General features: G+C 42.6%; 2 protein-coding genes across 28 annotated transcripts in view; one reads left to right on the forward strand and one right to left on the reverse strand.

Annotated features, from left to right (window-relative positions):
* LOC117145960 overlaps positions 1-1,029 on the reverse strand; it is a 56,775-nt gene extending 55,746 nt beyond the window's left edge. Inside the window, exon 1 of one of the 3 annotated variants that reach the window (XM_033311858.1) lies at positions 959-1,029. The gene's annotated coding sequence lies outside the window, so the exon portion shown is untranslated. Of the gene's footprint in view, positions 1-520 lie in introns of all 3 variants that reach the window. The other 2 variants (XM_033311857.1, XM_033311856.1) reach the window with 2 other exon arrangements.
* A 1,113-nt stretch (positions 1,030-2,142) lies between these two features.
* Positions 2,143-17,673, forward strand: part of LOC117143309 (protein lap4) — a 59,759-nt gene continuing 44,228 nt past the window's right edge. For 11 of the 25 annotated variants that reach the window (XM_033307929.1, XM_033307930.1, XM_033307932.1 and 8 more), the window contains exons 1-3: positions 2,147-2,406; positions 3,168-3,580; positions 10,750-10,867. In XM_033307929.1, coding sequence (XP_033163820.1) covers positions 3,419-3,580; positions 10,750-10,867 — 280 coding nt within the window. In that variant the 5' untranslated portion in view covers positions 2,147-2,406; positions 3,168-3,418. Of the gene's footprint in view, positions 2,417-3,167; positions 3,581-10,749; positions 10,868-17,673 lie in introns of all 25 variants that reach the window. The other 14 variants (XM_033307919.1, XM_033307924.1, XM_033307928.1 and 11 more) reach the window with 7 other exon arrangements.

Genomic DNA, 17,673 nt, shown 5'->3' on the forward strand with positions numbered 1-17,673 from the left:
GAGGATGAGGAAACAAACGAATTTCAGCAACGACGCAAATTTCGATTTCCTCGAAATTTCTACCTTCTATTATGCTCGTTCCTCTCCCGACTGCTGCTTCTTCTTGCGCTTCTTGTTTGGGCATCATATACTTTTTTGTTTGCAAAAATAAAAAATAAGGAGAAGAAAACAGAGAAGAAGAAGCAACAGCAGCGGCGGCAGCAGCAGCGCAGCTTACTAAGCTTTTGCGATGCCGCCGTTTTGCTCCTTGTTTTTTGTTTTTGCTACGCTCTTGCTGCTTTGCCTTTGCTTTTTTGGGTATTTTGCCTTTGGGTTTTTTGCTTTTTTGCGTTTTTGCCTTTTGCGTGAACAAGAAGCAGCAGCAACTACTGTACTTGGAGTTTTTCCTATGCTACATACATTCGTATATCCTTTTTGCCGCTTTGTTTGTTTGGAATTTCTCAATTTTCAAATGCTGATGCCACCCACACACACACACACACAAACGCACACGCACTCCCACTCGCACACATACACGCACTTTACGCTTTTTTGTGCTTTGCTGCGCCTCCAGTTTCTTGTTATTTCGCCCTTTGTTGTATTATGTCATAATTTATTTGTCGTCCAGGACTAAACAATGCCGGAATTTTGCACAATTGATAAAGCCAATGAATCACATTTCGTTTTCATTAGCCCCACTCGTGCTGTCTCGCTCTTTCTGGCTGCACCGGCTCCTCTCTTTTACTTTTTACTTTTCTGCTACCTTTGTTGTCTTTTTTGCATTTCCGCTTTACGTTTGTGTTTCGCTCGCACTCACGCACTCAAACACACGCAAACACAGACGCACACATAGCCGCAATTACTGTTGTTGCCCAGCTTGTTTAACTTTTGTTTGTTGTTTGAAACACACACAAACGCACGCAGCGTCTGCGAAAATATCGCAAATATCGCGAATTTACAAGCGCCGGCAAAAATTTACTCGAGAAATCCGCCCGCAATTGCACAGAGCGACGCAGCAAACACGTCCAAACTGTTCGCCGAGCTTTGGCGCACTGCTTAACTTATGCTTATGAATGGAACGGCGGCGACAAGCAGCCCGTTCGGCGAAAGAACGAGAAAGCGATAGCGATACTCCCCCAATTTCTCTTTCTCTTCGGCGCTATGTTAACCGATTCGCGAAAGGCGCCGATTTGAATGCATACGGATACGGATTGCGATCAGATGGAAAATTCAATTCTGTTTTAAAACGGAAAAGTTAAAACTACAATTATTTACATTAAGATGTTATCTTGGAGTCCAAAAATCGAACTCCACAGTTTTAATCATTTAGGCTTCACTTAAACGTAGCACCAAAAATAATGCTAAAACATCTAACAATTTTATTTCCTCAACATTGTTTCAAACCTTAAATAGACATCAATAATTATAGAATAAACATTCCTATTACAAAAACTATAAAACAATTGCAGCTCTTGTTAACATCAAGATACAACTACAGTTGGGGTTAAATCGGTTAACTTGCTTAACATTGAGCGGTTATAAGAGAGCTGCAACTTAAGAGTATTTGTACACTCTTTTTGCGAGCTCAATTTAAGCTTTGAAAAGAGCCGGCAACTTTTGTTTTTGTTTGCGACGCCAAAATTTCAATGTCGACGTCGCAGTTGGCAGCGAAAGCTTATCAAGCAGCGAAAAACAAACAAAAAGGAATGCGAATAAAGCAAAACAGAAGCACAAAATAAACGCATTTTGTTGAATTTAGTACTTACAAACAAACGTAACTTTTATTTTGCATTAAAACAAATATTATATATTATATTATTAATTTATATTATATTATATTATAATTGCTTACCGAGCCACCACGTACTTTACTTTATTCAAGTTATTTTACTTTCCTTAAAGTTATTAATTAAAAAATTCGGTTTTTCTAATTCTTAATTCAAATAATAAAGTTAAACTTAATCTTAATAACAAAGGCGCCAAGCAAGTTCCGGAAATAGAGATGGCAAATAAGACGAGTGGTTGTTGTCTTTGCTAAAGGTGAGTTGTGCAGTTGCTAGGAGTGTGACCAGATGGCGATTCAGAAAAATTCTCCAAAGTATGAGCGTATGCGAAGATACCTCGTCGATGGTAGAGGAGTGTCACCTTTTTCGTGGTTTTTCCACAGCGTCACACTGCAAAGAGTTGTTGTTGCGCGCGGGCGGACGACGAGAAAAAATTGGAAACGCGGATGAAAACAACGGTTGATTTTCACCCAACGCTCGTGATTTTCGACCGCTTTTGAGTGTGGAAGCGAAAAAAACCGCCTGTTTTTTAACTGCATGCGTGCGTGCTAGTGTGTGTGTGTGTGCGCGCGTGAACGTGTTCGTAATTTAGACGCGCTGCTCGCCGCGATTTCTGTTGTTCTGTGTGGCTCCTGTAACTACAGTAAATACTCGTGCGAATAACGCGTCAAAGCGTGCGAAAAACGCAAGGAGAACGCCAGCTAGCGCCCTCTCTTTCACTTTTTCGCTGATTCCTCGCCGCCTTAGACTAGCATTTTGTTGTTGCGCAGCCTGCGCGTATATGTGTGCGTGCGTCCGTGTGCGTCTGTGTGTGTGCTTGTCCTGCGTGCCCGTGTGTGTGTAAATTCCAAAACATACGCCGCTGCACAGTGGCACAAAAACGAGAGAAACGTAACGTAACGAAGTAGCTATTTGGATTCCCGGCTTTCGAGTTTTCCCTGTGTGCGTGTGTCCGTTTGGGTGTGTCGCATTAATGTTAATTTTCCGCTCAAGTTTTTCACTATTCCGCCATTCCACGCAGCTTCGCTGTGGAGAGGAAGCAACAAATGCGATGCGTTTCTTGTTTCTTTTAACTACGTGATGCAATGCGTTTTATGGCATTCCAACCAAGTGCCAATTAGAATTGATTATTATTCATTATTTCGCTTATTACCCACACAGGCGCGTGTTCGTGCGTTTGTGTGTAAGCGGCTCTCTTTTGGCGCTCTGTCTCTCTCGTCCTCTCTCTTTCAAACAAACTCCAGTGAGCCGCAACAACAAAATGGCAAGGCCAGGCAACAAAAACGAAAAAAAGTCTATCTTACGTTTTTCCCTTGCCGTTTCACGTAGCGCAACGCCTAACGTAATCGCAATGCGAGAAGCAATCAAATAAATAAATAAATGAAATGTAAAATTTAATTACAGTGAAAAATGTGGGCGAAACGTGTGCGATAAATAAGAGCCCTGAAAGCGAAAGAAAGTGTCCAACTATCAGTCTGCTAAACAGGCGCTGTCGATGTCCGCCAGCTAGCCAAGTGCAGAGACATCCTACGATCGAAGCGAGCTAACGTTACAGTAGAACACCCCCTCCTTTTTCCCCCTCAAACAATCGAAAAGCCGGCAAGACGACGTCCAAGAAGAAGCAGTCGCAGCCGACGCGGCCGAAGACGAGCAGCATGTTCAAGTGCATTCCCATCTTCAAGGGCTGCAACCGGCAGGTGGAGTTCGTGGACAAGCGCCACTGCTCCCTGCCGCAGGTGCCCGAGGAGATTCTCCGGTACTCCCGTACGCTGGAGGAGCTCTTCCTGGACGCCAACCACATTCGGGACTTGCCCAAGGTAAGTGCGAAGCTTAGGAATCCTTGAAAATGAACTGGACAAAACGATAATGGACACTGACATTGGGTTAAAAGCATTCATTTCATTAACAATTAATCAAAATTAAGAATCCTTTTATAGATTTCTTGCTAACCAGATCTAAAAACATGAGCACATTTGATCACAAATGGAATGTTTACTTCAATGCAATGAATAACAGAAAAGTTTATTAGGTCTTGAAAAATTAATGATTCATGGCGAAAAATAGTCATTCGAAAAAAACAAGACATTCCATTGTATGCAAAATAATCATAAAAAATAAAATCAACGAGAGATAAAGAAACATTATTTTGTATATTTTTGTTTAGGATTTTGTCTGTATGAGTTGGGAGAAATTTGGCTAAGAAAAAAGAAAAGAGAAGTTGGGATCAGAAAAAGTTGTACTGTACAATATGCCGTGGTCCCGGGAAAATCAACCTGCGCTGACTGACTGACTTCAATGAATCTCAACTTTTGGTGCAAAACCGTAAATGTCATAGTTCAAAGTGCGTGGGAAATTGAATAAACGCCGTGGAGTCAGGTTCGCTTCAAAAAAGGAAAACCTACATAAGATAGTGGGCGGCAAATGAAAATGAAATATTAATAGATGCAGTGTTTGTTTGTGCTAAAGTATAGAGATACATACAGTGCTCAAAAGTCTCACGTATTACCCTTTGTTTTATTTGAAATATTCAAATTACAATGCAAACAAGCCCACAATCCAGATCAATTTTCAAGCAACATGACGGCCTCCTGGAAATATGCTCATAAATGCCAATGGACCAATAGGTTGAACATTCCGATAGGATTGTTTGATCTGCTCAAACCACTCACTTTTATCTGTTTAACAACTTTGAACAACGGCCTTGTCTGGCGGCGATGACGATGGCGATGGCTTTACGTTGGCAAACTTGTCCCACCGAATGGCCTGGTCCTAAGCTCAAGGGGTTGATGGCTGGGCACGTAATTTGCATCCCCGGGTGCGTTGACCCCGCCCAGGGCCATTCCCCCCTGTTCCCCTTGTACAGCGTCTTGTATAGCTTTTATTTTTGTATTTTCCCCGTGAAAAGCCAGCAGTCAGGGCCATTCTCCTTTGGTCAGCTATCTGCTGGAGCATCTCGCCGTTTACCATTTACCAAGACAACAATTACGACAAAAGAAGAAGTTTCCCTCGCCCCAGAGCGGAAGTCTTTAATTAATGGGGCGGGGGAAAAAAAGGGGGGAATGAATGGCCAAGTGGGCAGCACTCACTGCCTTTTTCTTTGGCAGCAGTGCAGCAGCCATCATAATGGAGAGCATAGCTGCATAATTGAATCTGCAATTACGCAACTGGCGATCAAAGCTCTCCGCCAAGAGCTGCATTCTAATTAGTGGCCAAGTGCCCCCGATAATGACCACATAAATTGGGTGTGGTTGCTTTTCCAAATAATTCGTCATCTTCTTCTGTTTCGTTGGCCGGTGAATAATACTGTCGCTGTTGTTTATTTGGTTTTGCCAGCGGTCTTCCGCCACGATTGCAGCTGGTAAATAAACAAGTAAACAAGCCAGCAGCAGTCGGGGCATAAACATTAGTGCTGGCTAGCTCGTTGACATAGCAACAAGTTGTGGGCGGAGGCAAATAGATAGCTCGCTGCCTGCAGTTGCAACTGCAATTCATTTGCGGTCAGCTCGCAGAGGCCTTCTTGGAGTTTTCCCACTGATTTCCCCCTAGCATTTGCATCAACTGCACTCACTAATGAACTTCTAATGCAAATGCAGAGCGCTCTTCCAGCTTTTATTGGGGCAGCCACATTTTGCAACATGTGGCAGCAACTACATGTTGCTCTGGGGCAGCAACAGCAACTACAATGGTCTAGTCTGCCATATAATGATGATGTTCTGGCGGCGAGTTCGTTCGAATGCCAAGCAAACTGACAGCAGCGGATGTGATTGTTGCTTCAGTTTAGCTTCTGCTGATGGAATCGCTATGCTCAACCCTTTCTGGATTGTTGAGAGTGGTACACAATTTCCGCGTTGTCATGGCATTGACGATTCGGGAGGGTACACGGCGAAAAAGGGATATTAAATCGAGATGAATGGCCCATAACTCTATTGAAAGAGGTTCCAGGCAGTTTGGAATGCTTGTCTAGTGTGTCGTAAACATTACCCACATCTTAATCCCAACTATAACTATCTGAGAATCTATTCAGGAAGAAGTCACTTCTATACGATATTTCTCCTTTTTCAAACAATTAAATCTATTTGATTTTAGTAGTGTACTCTCAAACTGTCTGCCTCTATTGAATGGTTGCTAACTCGGCGACAATCTGCCTCAATCTGCGACCATTCGGTTTGCCTTCATCGGATGAAGTTCTCTGGCTGGCAATTGAATGGGAAAATGCTGTTTTGCATTTAGCATTTTGCACAATCATTTAATGGTGCTCACTCCGCTCATCGCTGCTTCTATGCTTCCTCACCATAATTGGTACTTTGCATTATGCAACTGCTCGATTTGTGGCTCTACCCCGCTGAGATACCACCGTGTAGCGTGTGGAACCTACCCCAAGGAAACGACTCGGCCGAGAAATTGGCTTCTTCAGTGCATACTAGCCACCCGAAATCCTCACCCATTCACAGTCACCGGCAACCGCTGGCCCCATTCATTTGGGCCAATTAGTCACGCTCGAAGATAAGATACCGAGTAATCACCTTATCGGCTGGCATTGCCCCAATGGGCCTGAGGTTCAACCTGCTTAGCAGACCGCCCGCCCGCCAACCACCCACACCTCCTTTTTTTCGTTGGCTTTTGCTGGCTTTCGAAACCTGAAGCGGAGCAGGTGCCTTTTATTATTGGTGGCCAGATGGCGGGGGAGTGGAGGGGCTCTTGTGAAAACTTAACCGGCAGTCTGGCGATTGAACACACACAAAGAAAAAAGCCAGAGCAGTGGCAATGACATCATTTGGTAGTAATCGCGCGTACCTGACACAGCGAACTCGACAACGGCTACGAAAACAGTCAGCAAGAATCTAAAATGGCGGTCGGCTTTTAGTGAGTTTGGCTAAGTGAATGCTACTCACTCACTACTTGCCGCACAACTTGGCTCAACACCTGCTGGCCATCCCCAGAAAATGAAAAAGAAGTACATAGCAAAACAACGATTTGGCAACATTTTCGGTCATCAGTATGTCTAAAGATGCTGTTAAACTATACATTACTTTTAGTTAGTTGTTACTTGGCTGGCTTAGCTGAAATATTGTCAAGAAACTGAGATATGTTAGATGTTCTTATATGAAGATAGCAGTACTCTTAATCTTAGTGAATACCACAACATAACTCTATCATGACTTTAAAAACAAATGGTCTAAGATGAAAAGCACAAGGAATATAAACTTAGTTTAACAGCTATTCCAAAGAATTTAATCAAGTAATGCCAACTTAGATAAAGCCATTCTAAGCAAGACAATCAATTGTTTCTGCCACCTCTTCGATGAAGTGCATTTCCAATTTAACTGCAGTTATCTTTTAGCCCCGAGACGAACTGTACCTCACTTGTGGAATTTTTCATTCGATTTATTCCGAGTTTTTCATTTCGTTTTCGTTACACTAAGCCAACTCAAGTCAACTCAACGCAACGCTCGTCTCTCGCATTCCCCAGCGTCCACAGCTTACCACTTTTATTCTAGCCACTACTGACTGAGCTTGAGCAAACCGGTTTGCCTATAAATAAATAAATGTTTTCCACTTAATTGTTTGTGAAGCCTTTTGTATCATACATTGCGTCTGACCCACCGAGATACTGAAGAGACTGTCGAGAATTTCGGTTTGCAGCTGTTTAAAAAGTTATTTGGCCAAAACGCATTTATAAAGTGCGGTGATTGAGGTCCATGATTCGGCTAAGATACAGCTGAGATTAATGGCGCTTGATACGCTTATTGCAGTATGCGCTGTATTTGCATCTAAAACAGATACTAAATTTCCCAAGCAGCTGTTTGGGAAACGAGGAGCGGTTGCTTAAGTGCTTTTCCGCTGACTAGCAGTTGGCACTGTTGTTGTTATTATTTTTTTTTATCCGGTGGCTGCATCGGCTGCCGTTGGCCATAAAGAAAGTCGTCCGTTTGCTGGTTTGCCGGTTTGCTGGCTTGTTGGCATTGGCATGACAAATGCACCGGGGCGCACACAAACACTCACACTACGGGTCTGCAAATTGCGGATGGTTGGATAGAAAAATGAAGATGTACAGATTGGAACAGGCGCCCAGATACACGAAGCTAGACACAACAGCGATTCCAATACCGATTCCGATTCCGATTCCTTCTGCGGATGCCACTGGAGAAGCTCGCAAGCTCGTGTCTTGTTTGTTCGACGATTACACATATTTGTATATTTTTCGACTCCTCTGTTGCTGTTGCAGTGGCAAAGGCATCGGCAGCCATTTGTAGCCGCTGGCACAGAAAAAAAAGGTTTTATTTTGAGCTAAATCTACTTTGGTATAACAAATACATTACAAATACAATTTACAACTTAATAACTCATTAAATACCAAGTTAAGTAGTTTGTTCTTATTTTTCAAATCTTTTGCTAACTTGCAAAGTGATTTTCCCTGTGTATTTTGTATCTCCAGTGCGGCGTGAAATACTAAACGTAGTCGCAGTCTTCAGTTCCAGCTCTGCACATAATTGCCGCTGTCTGTCTGTCCCTCCAGTCGGTGTTTTCTGTGTTGCTGGCTGTTCTAGCTCAGCTGCTTTCGGCGGCTGGTAGATGCGTCCGTTCAGATATATATCTGCGCCGAAAAATGTATCTAGAACCCGTTTCGTCGCGATTGTACGGCGTTTTCTGGGCGCCTAGTCATTTGCAACATGCACACACCACTTGCCAACTGCGACTATACGACTATACATATGTATGGACATATGGCAGTATGTGCGCTGTGTTGTGAGTGGGCCAGATACTTTTGGCTTTTCAGATTACACTTGCAGATACTACTGGGGCACATTAAAAAATTGCTGGCGGGCAGCGAAGCGCACATTTCCATACCCCCACACAGGTCATGGTTCAGTGCAGTTGCACTGGATTCTGGACCCTGGATTCCATTTTCCGGATTTCGGAGCCATCAGGGTCTATTAGGTTGGCTTTTAGGCAGCGCAAATTGGTTTTCCGACCGGGCTTTTAACAATGGCAAATTGAATTGTTTTTGTTACAGCCGGTCGTCGCTGTGCGTCGGGGCCGAGATATGTAGTGGCCGGTCCAGAAATCGAATTATGCACATGACGATGATGATGCAGCTCAAACAGCCAGCAACCAGCAACCAGCAACTTGTCTGCTGCTCACTGTGATGCAACCTCGGAACCTCAGTTGCGAACTGCTGGCTCTGTTTTGGCCTGGCTAAAAGCCAGCCACCTACCGCCTGGCACTTGCTGTGCGCCTGCTCCGACTAGATACAATAGTAAAAGTGTGCTGCCCTGCCGAGTGAGTGAGTGAGTGAGTCTACCATATCTGTATCTATCTGTATGTGCGCTTGAGTGGCAGACAAACTGGTAGTACTCCATGGCTGGCACTCTGTACTCTGCACTCGTACTCATGGCTATATATGCCGGCCGGCAGACCGGCCGGTAATTTATGGCCAAGATACATACAACAAGCCCGAGTTGCAGCGTGGGCTTTTGTTGCTTGGTAGGTTGCTTGATAGGTTGGTTGGGTGGCAAAACCAAAAAAAAAAAAAGTATCTTTTGTGACCAGCACTTGGCGAAAAGTTTACAATTCGCATTCATTTTTATTGTCGTCATGCCTTGTCCTCGTTTTTGTCTCTCGGCCATTCACCACCACCCCCTTTTTGGCCCCTTTGTGGGCCATTTTCATATGCAAGTTACGTTTTCTTTTTTGCCTGCCTGTCTTCCTGCATTTTTTGCCCCTTTGTCGCTGACAGTTGCAACTTTTTGACGCATGATTTGTGGAAAGGCTTTTCGCTTTTTCTGCTTTTCTGTGCATAAACAGCAAACGGAATCTGGCCATTGTAGGTGGCCAAAAGAAATGCAGCTGACACTGATGGAGTCTAAGCCGCTTTGTCTTTAAAATAAAAGCCCCTTATGCATTGTTGCATCGGTTGCTGGTTTCTCTGACATTGACTTCCACGTAACCATGCTGAGTGTAATACCTTAAGTGTATTGTTGTAGTGTAATAAAAATTAACTACTAAAATGGATAATAGCACTACAATTATCGGTTAGTTTAGATACCACTGACATATGTCAGACCTTCTGGTACAAATTAAAAAGTTATGGTTCCATAAATCATTTTGTTGTCTCTTAATCAAAATGGATTTATGGGTTGCCGTTCCCAAAATTCCTTTCGATTTGTATGACCGTAAATGCCCAAAAGCTAGTGTTTCTTGGCCGAGGTACGGAATTCGCTCGTTCAGTGCCCCAAAAAACTGGGTCAACAACTCCAGCACTTGGCCAGCACACCACCAGCACTTCTATTGTCATATGGGGCAAACAAAGAACGCAGGAAAAAATCAGAAAAAAGAAGAAAAATAGAAAGAATTTAATAAACTTTACGGCCAGAACTACGAATTATTTTCATTATTCTGGTGGCGACTGCTCTTTGGGGCTCGGACCAAAGTAAACTCAAGTAAAGAACCGAGCAACAATGGCCGATAAAAATCGAGCTGGCAGAACAAAAGCAGCGGCTGTTAACCTTGAGGTCTATGACTCAGTGAGTCAGTAGGGGGCGCAACTTTCTTTCCAGAGATGAGTACACTACTCCACATTGCAGGAAGGTCAGGGTATGGGTATTTTGTGTTTCATATTGAAGACTGGGCTTCTTCCCTTCACTTTGGAAAGTTTCCGAGTGGAGTGCCAACATAATTTATTTCGAAATTCGAATCGAAGTCGTGATTTTCATAAATGAATTGTTGGCGACATGTCTTCTGTCTGTCTAGCTAGCTGGCCGGGTCGAAAGGAAAGCTGCAAAGCTGGCCAAAATGGAGGATTCTAATGGTGAACTGACTGTTTGGACGGGTCACGGCACTAACAAATGACAACCCCCTAAAGATTTATGACCACGAAAACGAACTAACTGAGTTGCAATCCATTGGCTTTTGTTTGCAAAAGGCTCCCGAGTACGAGTCGTGCTGAGGTCTAAATCTTGTTTCTTTCTCTTCTCCGTGCTTGCAGAATTTCTTCAGATTGCATCGCCTGAGAAAGCTGGGACTGAGTGACAATGAAATTGGCCGCCTGCCGCCGGATATACAAAACTTTGAAAATCTCGTCGAGCTCGACGTTTCACGCAATGGTAAGTACCAAGTATCCGCCTTCAAAAAACGATGAAAAACTGCCCCATAAACATGCAACAAGTGCTCATGATGCTCTAAATGACATTGATGGACTATAGATATGGAAAATGTGTAGATTTTGTTTTTCGGTTAGATGGACAGCACGTGTTCGTTGATTGCAGTGATTGAATGATTGAGTGACGGAAAGGGGGTGGCAGATCCATATATCCACATATCCATCGAGTGCCACATGCGATACCACTGATGTGGCAACAATTGCCTATAATAATTGCATCCGTGTCACTGATTGGAATGGGGTTTTATTTGCGGTTCGGATTGATGAGCCTGCAACTGAATCAGCATATCAAATGACGCATTCAGCTTTCCCCCATGTTGTGGCCTGATCAACCTAATTATGGAAAATGTGGAGCTGTCGACCGAAGGTTTATTCATGATAGCCCTTCTTGCAAAACTAATTATATAAACTGTGCCAGATAGATTTAATTAAATGGGGAAGTAAAACATTAAATGCGGTATAGATTATTAAATAATGAAACCCAAGAACATAAATGGGTAAAATTTATGATCAATCACACTTACAGTTTGAGTTGAAAGTTAAATTATTAAATCGCCTCAGGAACAGAAATCCCCGAACTTTTCAATTACCTAGTACCTTCCATAGTCATTTATTTCAGTAACAATATTGTTCACAATTTTTTTTTCCAATTTAAGTGCTCTTCCTGTTCTTTTATCTTGTTAAATTGCTCTGTATTACAGACTTTCAGCGACTTTAAACTCAATTTAAGTGCAAACAATTGCATTGTCTTATCTCTCTTGGCGCTTGCAACATCCGTATTGCCGCTGCTCTTTTCATGTTTTCCAACAAGTTGTTCCTCAAACAAAGACGATGCAGCTGGGCTTTTTAATAACTTTTCCCGAGCGAAACTTCTGCCGCATATATGCGGACATAAACGCGCACCACCCGCAGAACCACCGACTCAATCAGCGGCATAACCCCACATACTCGTATATGCATTTTCCGCTCAAGCGAGCATAAATCCGTAAACAGAAACCCGTAATTGGAGTCAAGTGCAGCTCTTCAAGCGATGCGACGCATACGCATTTTAATAAATGGAAACAAAATATATAAGTATATATATATTCAGAATATAACTTGAATAAGTAAATCAACTGCAGAGCAGACGAACCCCATTCCCCGCCACTTGACAATATGCATATCCATGGCAACGCAACTGCTTACGAATACCGAACGACGAATCGTTTTCATTCATTCACAGCCCCTGAAATAACATTATAGACAATGACGTCGACGGGGCGCTTCCCATTTCCGTCCAAAGGTTTCAGTTTCACTTGATCGCAAAACGAAATTCAGCAACTTTTCGAGGCTGTCGCATAAATACACAAGGAAAAAAATATTTAAAATATAATTTTCAATTAAAATTCTTTAAATAAATGAAGGAAACTCATTTTGTAATGATCCAAAGTATATATTATTTTATATATATATATTAAATTGAGTTCTCTGTGCACTTGGCCAGGTTGACTGCACTTGTTACCTGATTGTTCGCTGATTTTAATATGACTTTTAGCGGGCTGTATGTTTGGTTTACTACTTACTTTAGCTTGCTGTTTTGCTGATTGTGCAGTTTGCCGTTTATACACATGACCCACAAATGACCACAAACTTATAGCCCGGCTCGGCTCAGTTCGGCTCTGTCCAATCTCTACCAAGTGAATGGGTTCGAAGTGTTTCCAGTTTGGCATTGCTGTTGAAATCTGAGCTGGATTTTCCTGGCTCCGGGTGAAAGGCCGCCCACGTTAGGATCGCTTGAGCTTATCCGCCAGGCAGGAATCGTTGATTAATGGTCGTTAAAGAGCGATAAGTCGATCAGCGAATTATTATAAGATCTCTTTCAGTGAGCATCATGCTTTCTATTTGCCAAGCGAGCATGTGGTTTATCTTATGTGTGGGTGGGAGGGTGTCGACTCCCTCGGGGAAAGCCTTTCACATTCAATTCCTGCGGCGTCTAAGTGCACATTTTATTGAACCCCATGGGCCAAAGCGGCGGCACAGGTGGTGTAAAAGTTTGCGTACCTTTCTATGTAATTTCCCAAGCACATTTTCTTATTGCCAACCGCAGGAAAATTGTATTTCTCAGCTTTGTGTGGGAGTTGCACTTCGTTGTTTTTTTTTTATATACAGCATTTTCCATTTTCATGTAGCTCTTTTTCTATGCTGGCTCAAATTAGCCAGCTCGATTTTGTATGCGGCTGCTTTGCCAGCTGCAGTTTGCCACAACAATGGACGTTCTGGCCGCAAATTTTGCAAGTGCAACAGTGCCACGGCAACAATAACAACACAACAGCCACAGCAACAACAAAAACAAAACCAGCTGCAACAACAAACACCCAAAACACTCGAGACCAACAACTGCACTTGACAATAGAATTTTGTACGCGACACTGGCATCGTGCATTTGCCACCCGCGCCTGCATTTTGTATGCAAGCGACGACGGCAATAATAACAATTCTAATAAAAACACAAATTCCCCTGGCTCCAGTGGATTTCTGTGGGTGTACTTGTTGTGTTTGCGTTTGTGGGTGCGTTTCTATGGACACAGCTGAGCGCAGAACAATAGCATCCGATCCGCACAGTGGCAGAATAAACAAAAACATACATTCGTGTATCTTAAAATATCTTTCAAAGACTGAAAACATAAAGCTAACTATTTATTTCTTGTTTATAAGAAATGTAAAGTAAACTACTAGTCACTAGTTACTAAATTTATAAATAGTTGATTAAACCTTAGCACTGTAATTAAAGATTAATTCAATAATTTTAATTGATAATTAATTGAGAGGGGTTGCTATAAATGCGCCCACCACTGTGCACTCAAGTACAGGTGTCATTGTTGGTAGTCGCTAGTTTTGCACGTAAATCATTATGACAAGTTGACCCGCTTACGAAAGGTAAAGCTAAAAGGGCTCAGTCGACGCCGCCGCCAGCTGATATACTATTTTTCACCTTTTTTTTTGTAACAACCTGCTAATTGTTTGTTTATTTGCTTATTGCGTTTTCTATTTCAACGCCATATATCTGGCATATATATTCGCGATTCGCTTGCACTGCAGTTTTTCCCGTTTATGGAGAGCTGCTTTCATGCCGTGTTTTGTTTATTAAGTAACCAAACCAAAATTCATGTTTTCCCGAAGCTCCCAAATGTGGTGCTGTTGCCAAGCCTGGTTTATTTGTGTGATTTCGTTATTTTTTTTTGGCTAGCAGCGAAAAAAAATAAACAATAGAATTGTGAGAATTTGTCGCTGGACTCTAATTTTTGCAATGGAATGTCGCCGCGATTTGACTCGGTTTGTTGAGGCGTACAAATTGCAGTGCCTGCTACAATATAAAATGTGAATTTTCCCGATTTATTCAGCTGGAATTTCACCCAAACATTTGTTTTCTACTTAGTTATTAGAGTGGAAGTACAGACTTTTCCCGCCCGCTTTTTAATCAGCTTTTTAGCTAATTTTCCCTGCTGGGCAACACTATTTGCCCAAAAGCTGATTGGAAACCATTGTAGGAATGCCCCAAAACTCAAACACAAACTCAATTAAATGCTATTTGAAAGTCATGCCCTTAGGCCCTCTATGGCACTTGTTTTCCCCCCTTTCTTGCATTTCTCCCACAAAATGTGTGTCATCTTTCCTGCTCTGGCTATTTCTTACACTATGTACATGTTGCAATTGGGGCGTCAACTGGGTCAAAGTTAAAGTGCACGCAAAACACAATAAAAAGAAGTAACTAAATGAATATATAAAAAAAAAATAAGAAACAAATCGCGGCGCCTCTGTTCGAGTGGCGTGCTCATTTTGTTGTGTCTTGGAGACTGCCGCCGCTTGGGTCCCCAGGTTCCAAGTGCAGTCACTTTCACACACACAGTTTGGGCACAAGTACGAGAAAAATAAGCCGGAGACGACCCTGTAGAAGGCATCAAAAGAACGTGGTGCACTGGGAGAAAAAACCCATTCCAAACATAAGATGTATACTACTACTTTTACTACAATTTTCTGGCATATTAGCATGCTCTTCTGAAAATTAAAGTTACTCATACCTTTTTTTCTTTTTACAATTTTTCACATTTTTTTTTTGTGAGTGTAAGCTGAAAGAATAAGCAAGAATGGCAAGCGATGGCTGGGAGGGGGAGAAAGACGAATCGGGGGCAGCGAGAACAAAGGCAAAAATCAAAGCTTTGTCGTGGTCTTGGACGAGCAGCTGGCCATTAGAGTCCATGACTTTGTAGGAAGTTCGCCAAACAGCGATTGTTGTTGGCCCAAAGTCAAAGCGGGCCGATAGCGACCGCCAAGTGATGGGAACATTTCAATGTACTCTAAACAAACAAACAAATTGAAGAGTGTCGGACTGACGGACAGTCCGTCGGAGGTGGAGAAGGAGAAGGAATTGTATAATTAATAGCATTAAACAAAAACTAAATCAAAATGTCAGGAGGGGAAAAATCAGCGCAAATTGAAAAATCATTTCTTCTCACGTCGGCCCATTTTATTCAATACTGTCGATTTGCTCGCTGCCCTCTGCTCTCCAACCCATTCCATCCAATTCCCATTCCCATGCCCATGCCCAGCCCCCAATCCGATTTATTTCGATCGTGTCGGTCTCTGGAGCCCATTGACGTCACGAGGGGATGAGCAATTAAAAACTACTCGGCCAGCAGGCAGCCATCCAACGAGCTTGTACAAACAACAAATCAAAAGTGAATCCCCTCGCCTTGGCAACAGCGATCGGCCAACAGAATTGAGTTGGCGAAAAGCATAAAACAACAAACATAAATGTGGCAAACAAATCAGTGGGAGGGTGCCACGTACATTCATATGTACATACATGCTGTACAAATGTTTCGACTTTGAGTAAATGCATTCATATAGTAAAAAGTTTCAAATGCGAAGAAGATTACCATGTTAATTGGTTAATAATTATGCATTAATGTTTGCCAAACCAATAAAGCTTATCTAGAGTATTAAATGCACGCATTAATTGGCAATTAGTAAACAGATAATCCTCCATATAATTATGTTGCTAAATGCACTTACGTTTGCCAGGGAAAAAAGTCTGTTTTTACTAGTTCAACTGCTAATTGCAGGGATTACGCAGGCAATTAGTTAATTGAAAATATATATTCACCGAGTGTCGCAGGTGGCCAAAGGTTATGGCTGGATTGTGATTAAATTAGGAGCAGCGGAAAATTGATTACCAAGTGACTTGGTGCTTGGAAAACCCATCGCAGGCTTAAAATGTCAATTGCAGATGTGCTCAATCTGTGAAGTGAATGTTTTTTCGGTGCGGACGCATCTGTGTTCGTCTTGTCGCGGGGGCCTAAACTTCCTAAACTTGTTGCCTGCCTAACGAGCGTAAAACAGTCATTAAATCCACCCAGCCAGCCACCCACAGTTCAAATGCCTGAGGCTCTTTGTTTGCTTGCTAATTGAATCTGAATTAAAGGCCTTAGCCAAATACACTTCATATGCGCTCGTTAATTCCGTTTTTAATGCACTTTAAAGGCACCTGTTGCGCTTAGAAATCGTTGTTGCCTTCTCTCCCATCATCATCATTATAGTCGCATCTTTTGCCACAATTAAGAGTCATTTACTTATCACAATCTGAACAGCAGCACCCCCTCTTCTTAGCCCGCTTCATCTCATCTCATCTGATCCGAGCTCAGTGCAGGTTCAGCTTCTGCAGGCGATGTGGCAATCATCCCCGGGTGCCATCAGTGATGGAAACTTGCAGATTACTTAAGTTTAGCTAGCAAACTTAATAGGTGGTAGCTAAACTATGGTTTTTAACATGCATGTATTTATGGTAACAATGGTGTAGTGCTGGTAATTAAGTTAGGGATAATAGAAAGTGCCTTTTTCTTGAAAGTATTCCTTTCGAAAAGGTTATTTTATGTTACTAACTTTTTTACTGATTTTGACTGTTGAACCTGCGTGAAGATACAAGTTGCATAATCTTAGATACAATCATTTAACTTAGACACCTTTAACTAGCCAATGGGGACTATAAAATAGCTGAAATGGCTGCACAGAAGTGGCGATGGCTTTACCCTTGGCTCTGCCACCAAAGACGACGCTCAGGTTGAACGAGAATTGTGGCGGCGGAAAGCCATTTTCCCTGTTGACGCTTAGGGATTTGCTCTCAACAATGGCAGCCATAAAATTGCAGGGAAGTCGGGATGACGGGATGTCGGGATGGCGATGGCGGTGACAACAAGGACTTGGCATGGCATGGCGTGGCGCCCCAACTAACCGGTCCTGGAGAGAGGGAACCTTTTCATCATTTTGGATGCATGCAATAAGCGAAATGGCAACGTGCCATGGCAACTCATAACGACGGATGCCGAGTGCTGGGGATTAAAACGTAACCGAGCCATTGAATCGGGATTCCACATTTTCCCAATGATGCAAGGCAAATTGAAAGGCCCTGGGATGGGGGGTTTTTCTTCTTATTTTCTTTTTCTCCTCGCTGCTTTCTAGGGCTTGTGAAATATGCATCCTCGACATCATCTTCATTAAGTGCAGTTCGCATTTGAGGAAGATGATGTATGGCGTTGACCTCGATAGCAAACACCTCCCACTTTTCGGTCTGGGTCGCCTTGATATACTCTGACAAATCATTTCACATTTCAGATTCACATTTAACGCAGCGTGCTCTTAAAATTTTTGCTCGTTCAATGACATTGAAAAGAATTTTCATACATATGTGTTCTTTTTTTTTTTTTTTTGCCGCCC

The sequence above is a fragment of the Drosophila mauritiana genome, chromosome 3R (genome assembly GCF_004382145.1).
Source record: "Drosophila mauritiana strain mau12 chromosome 3R, ASM438214v1, whole genome shotgun sequence".
NCBI lineage: Eukaryota > Metazoa > Arthropoda > Insecta > Diptera > Drosophilidae > Drosophila > Drosophila mauritiana.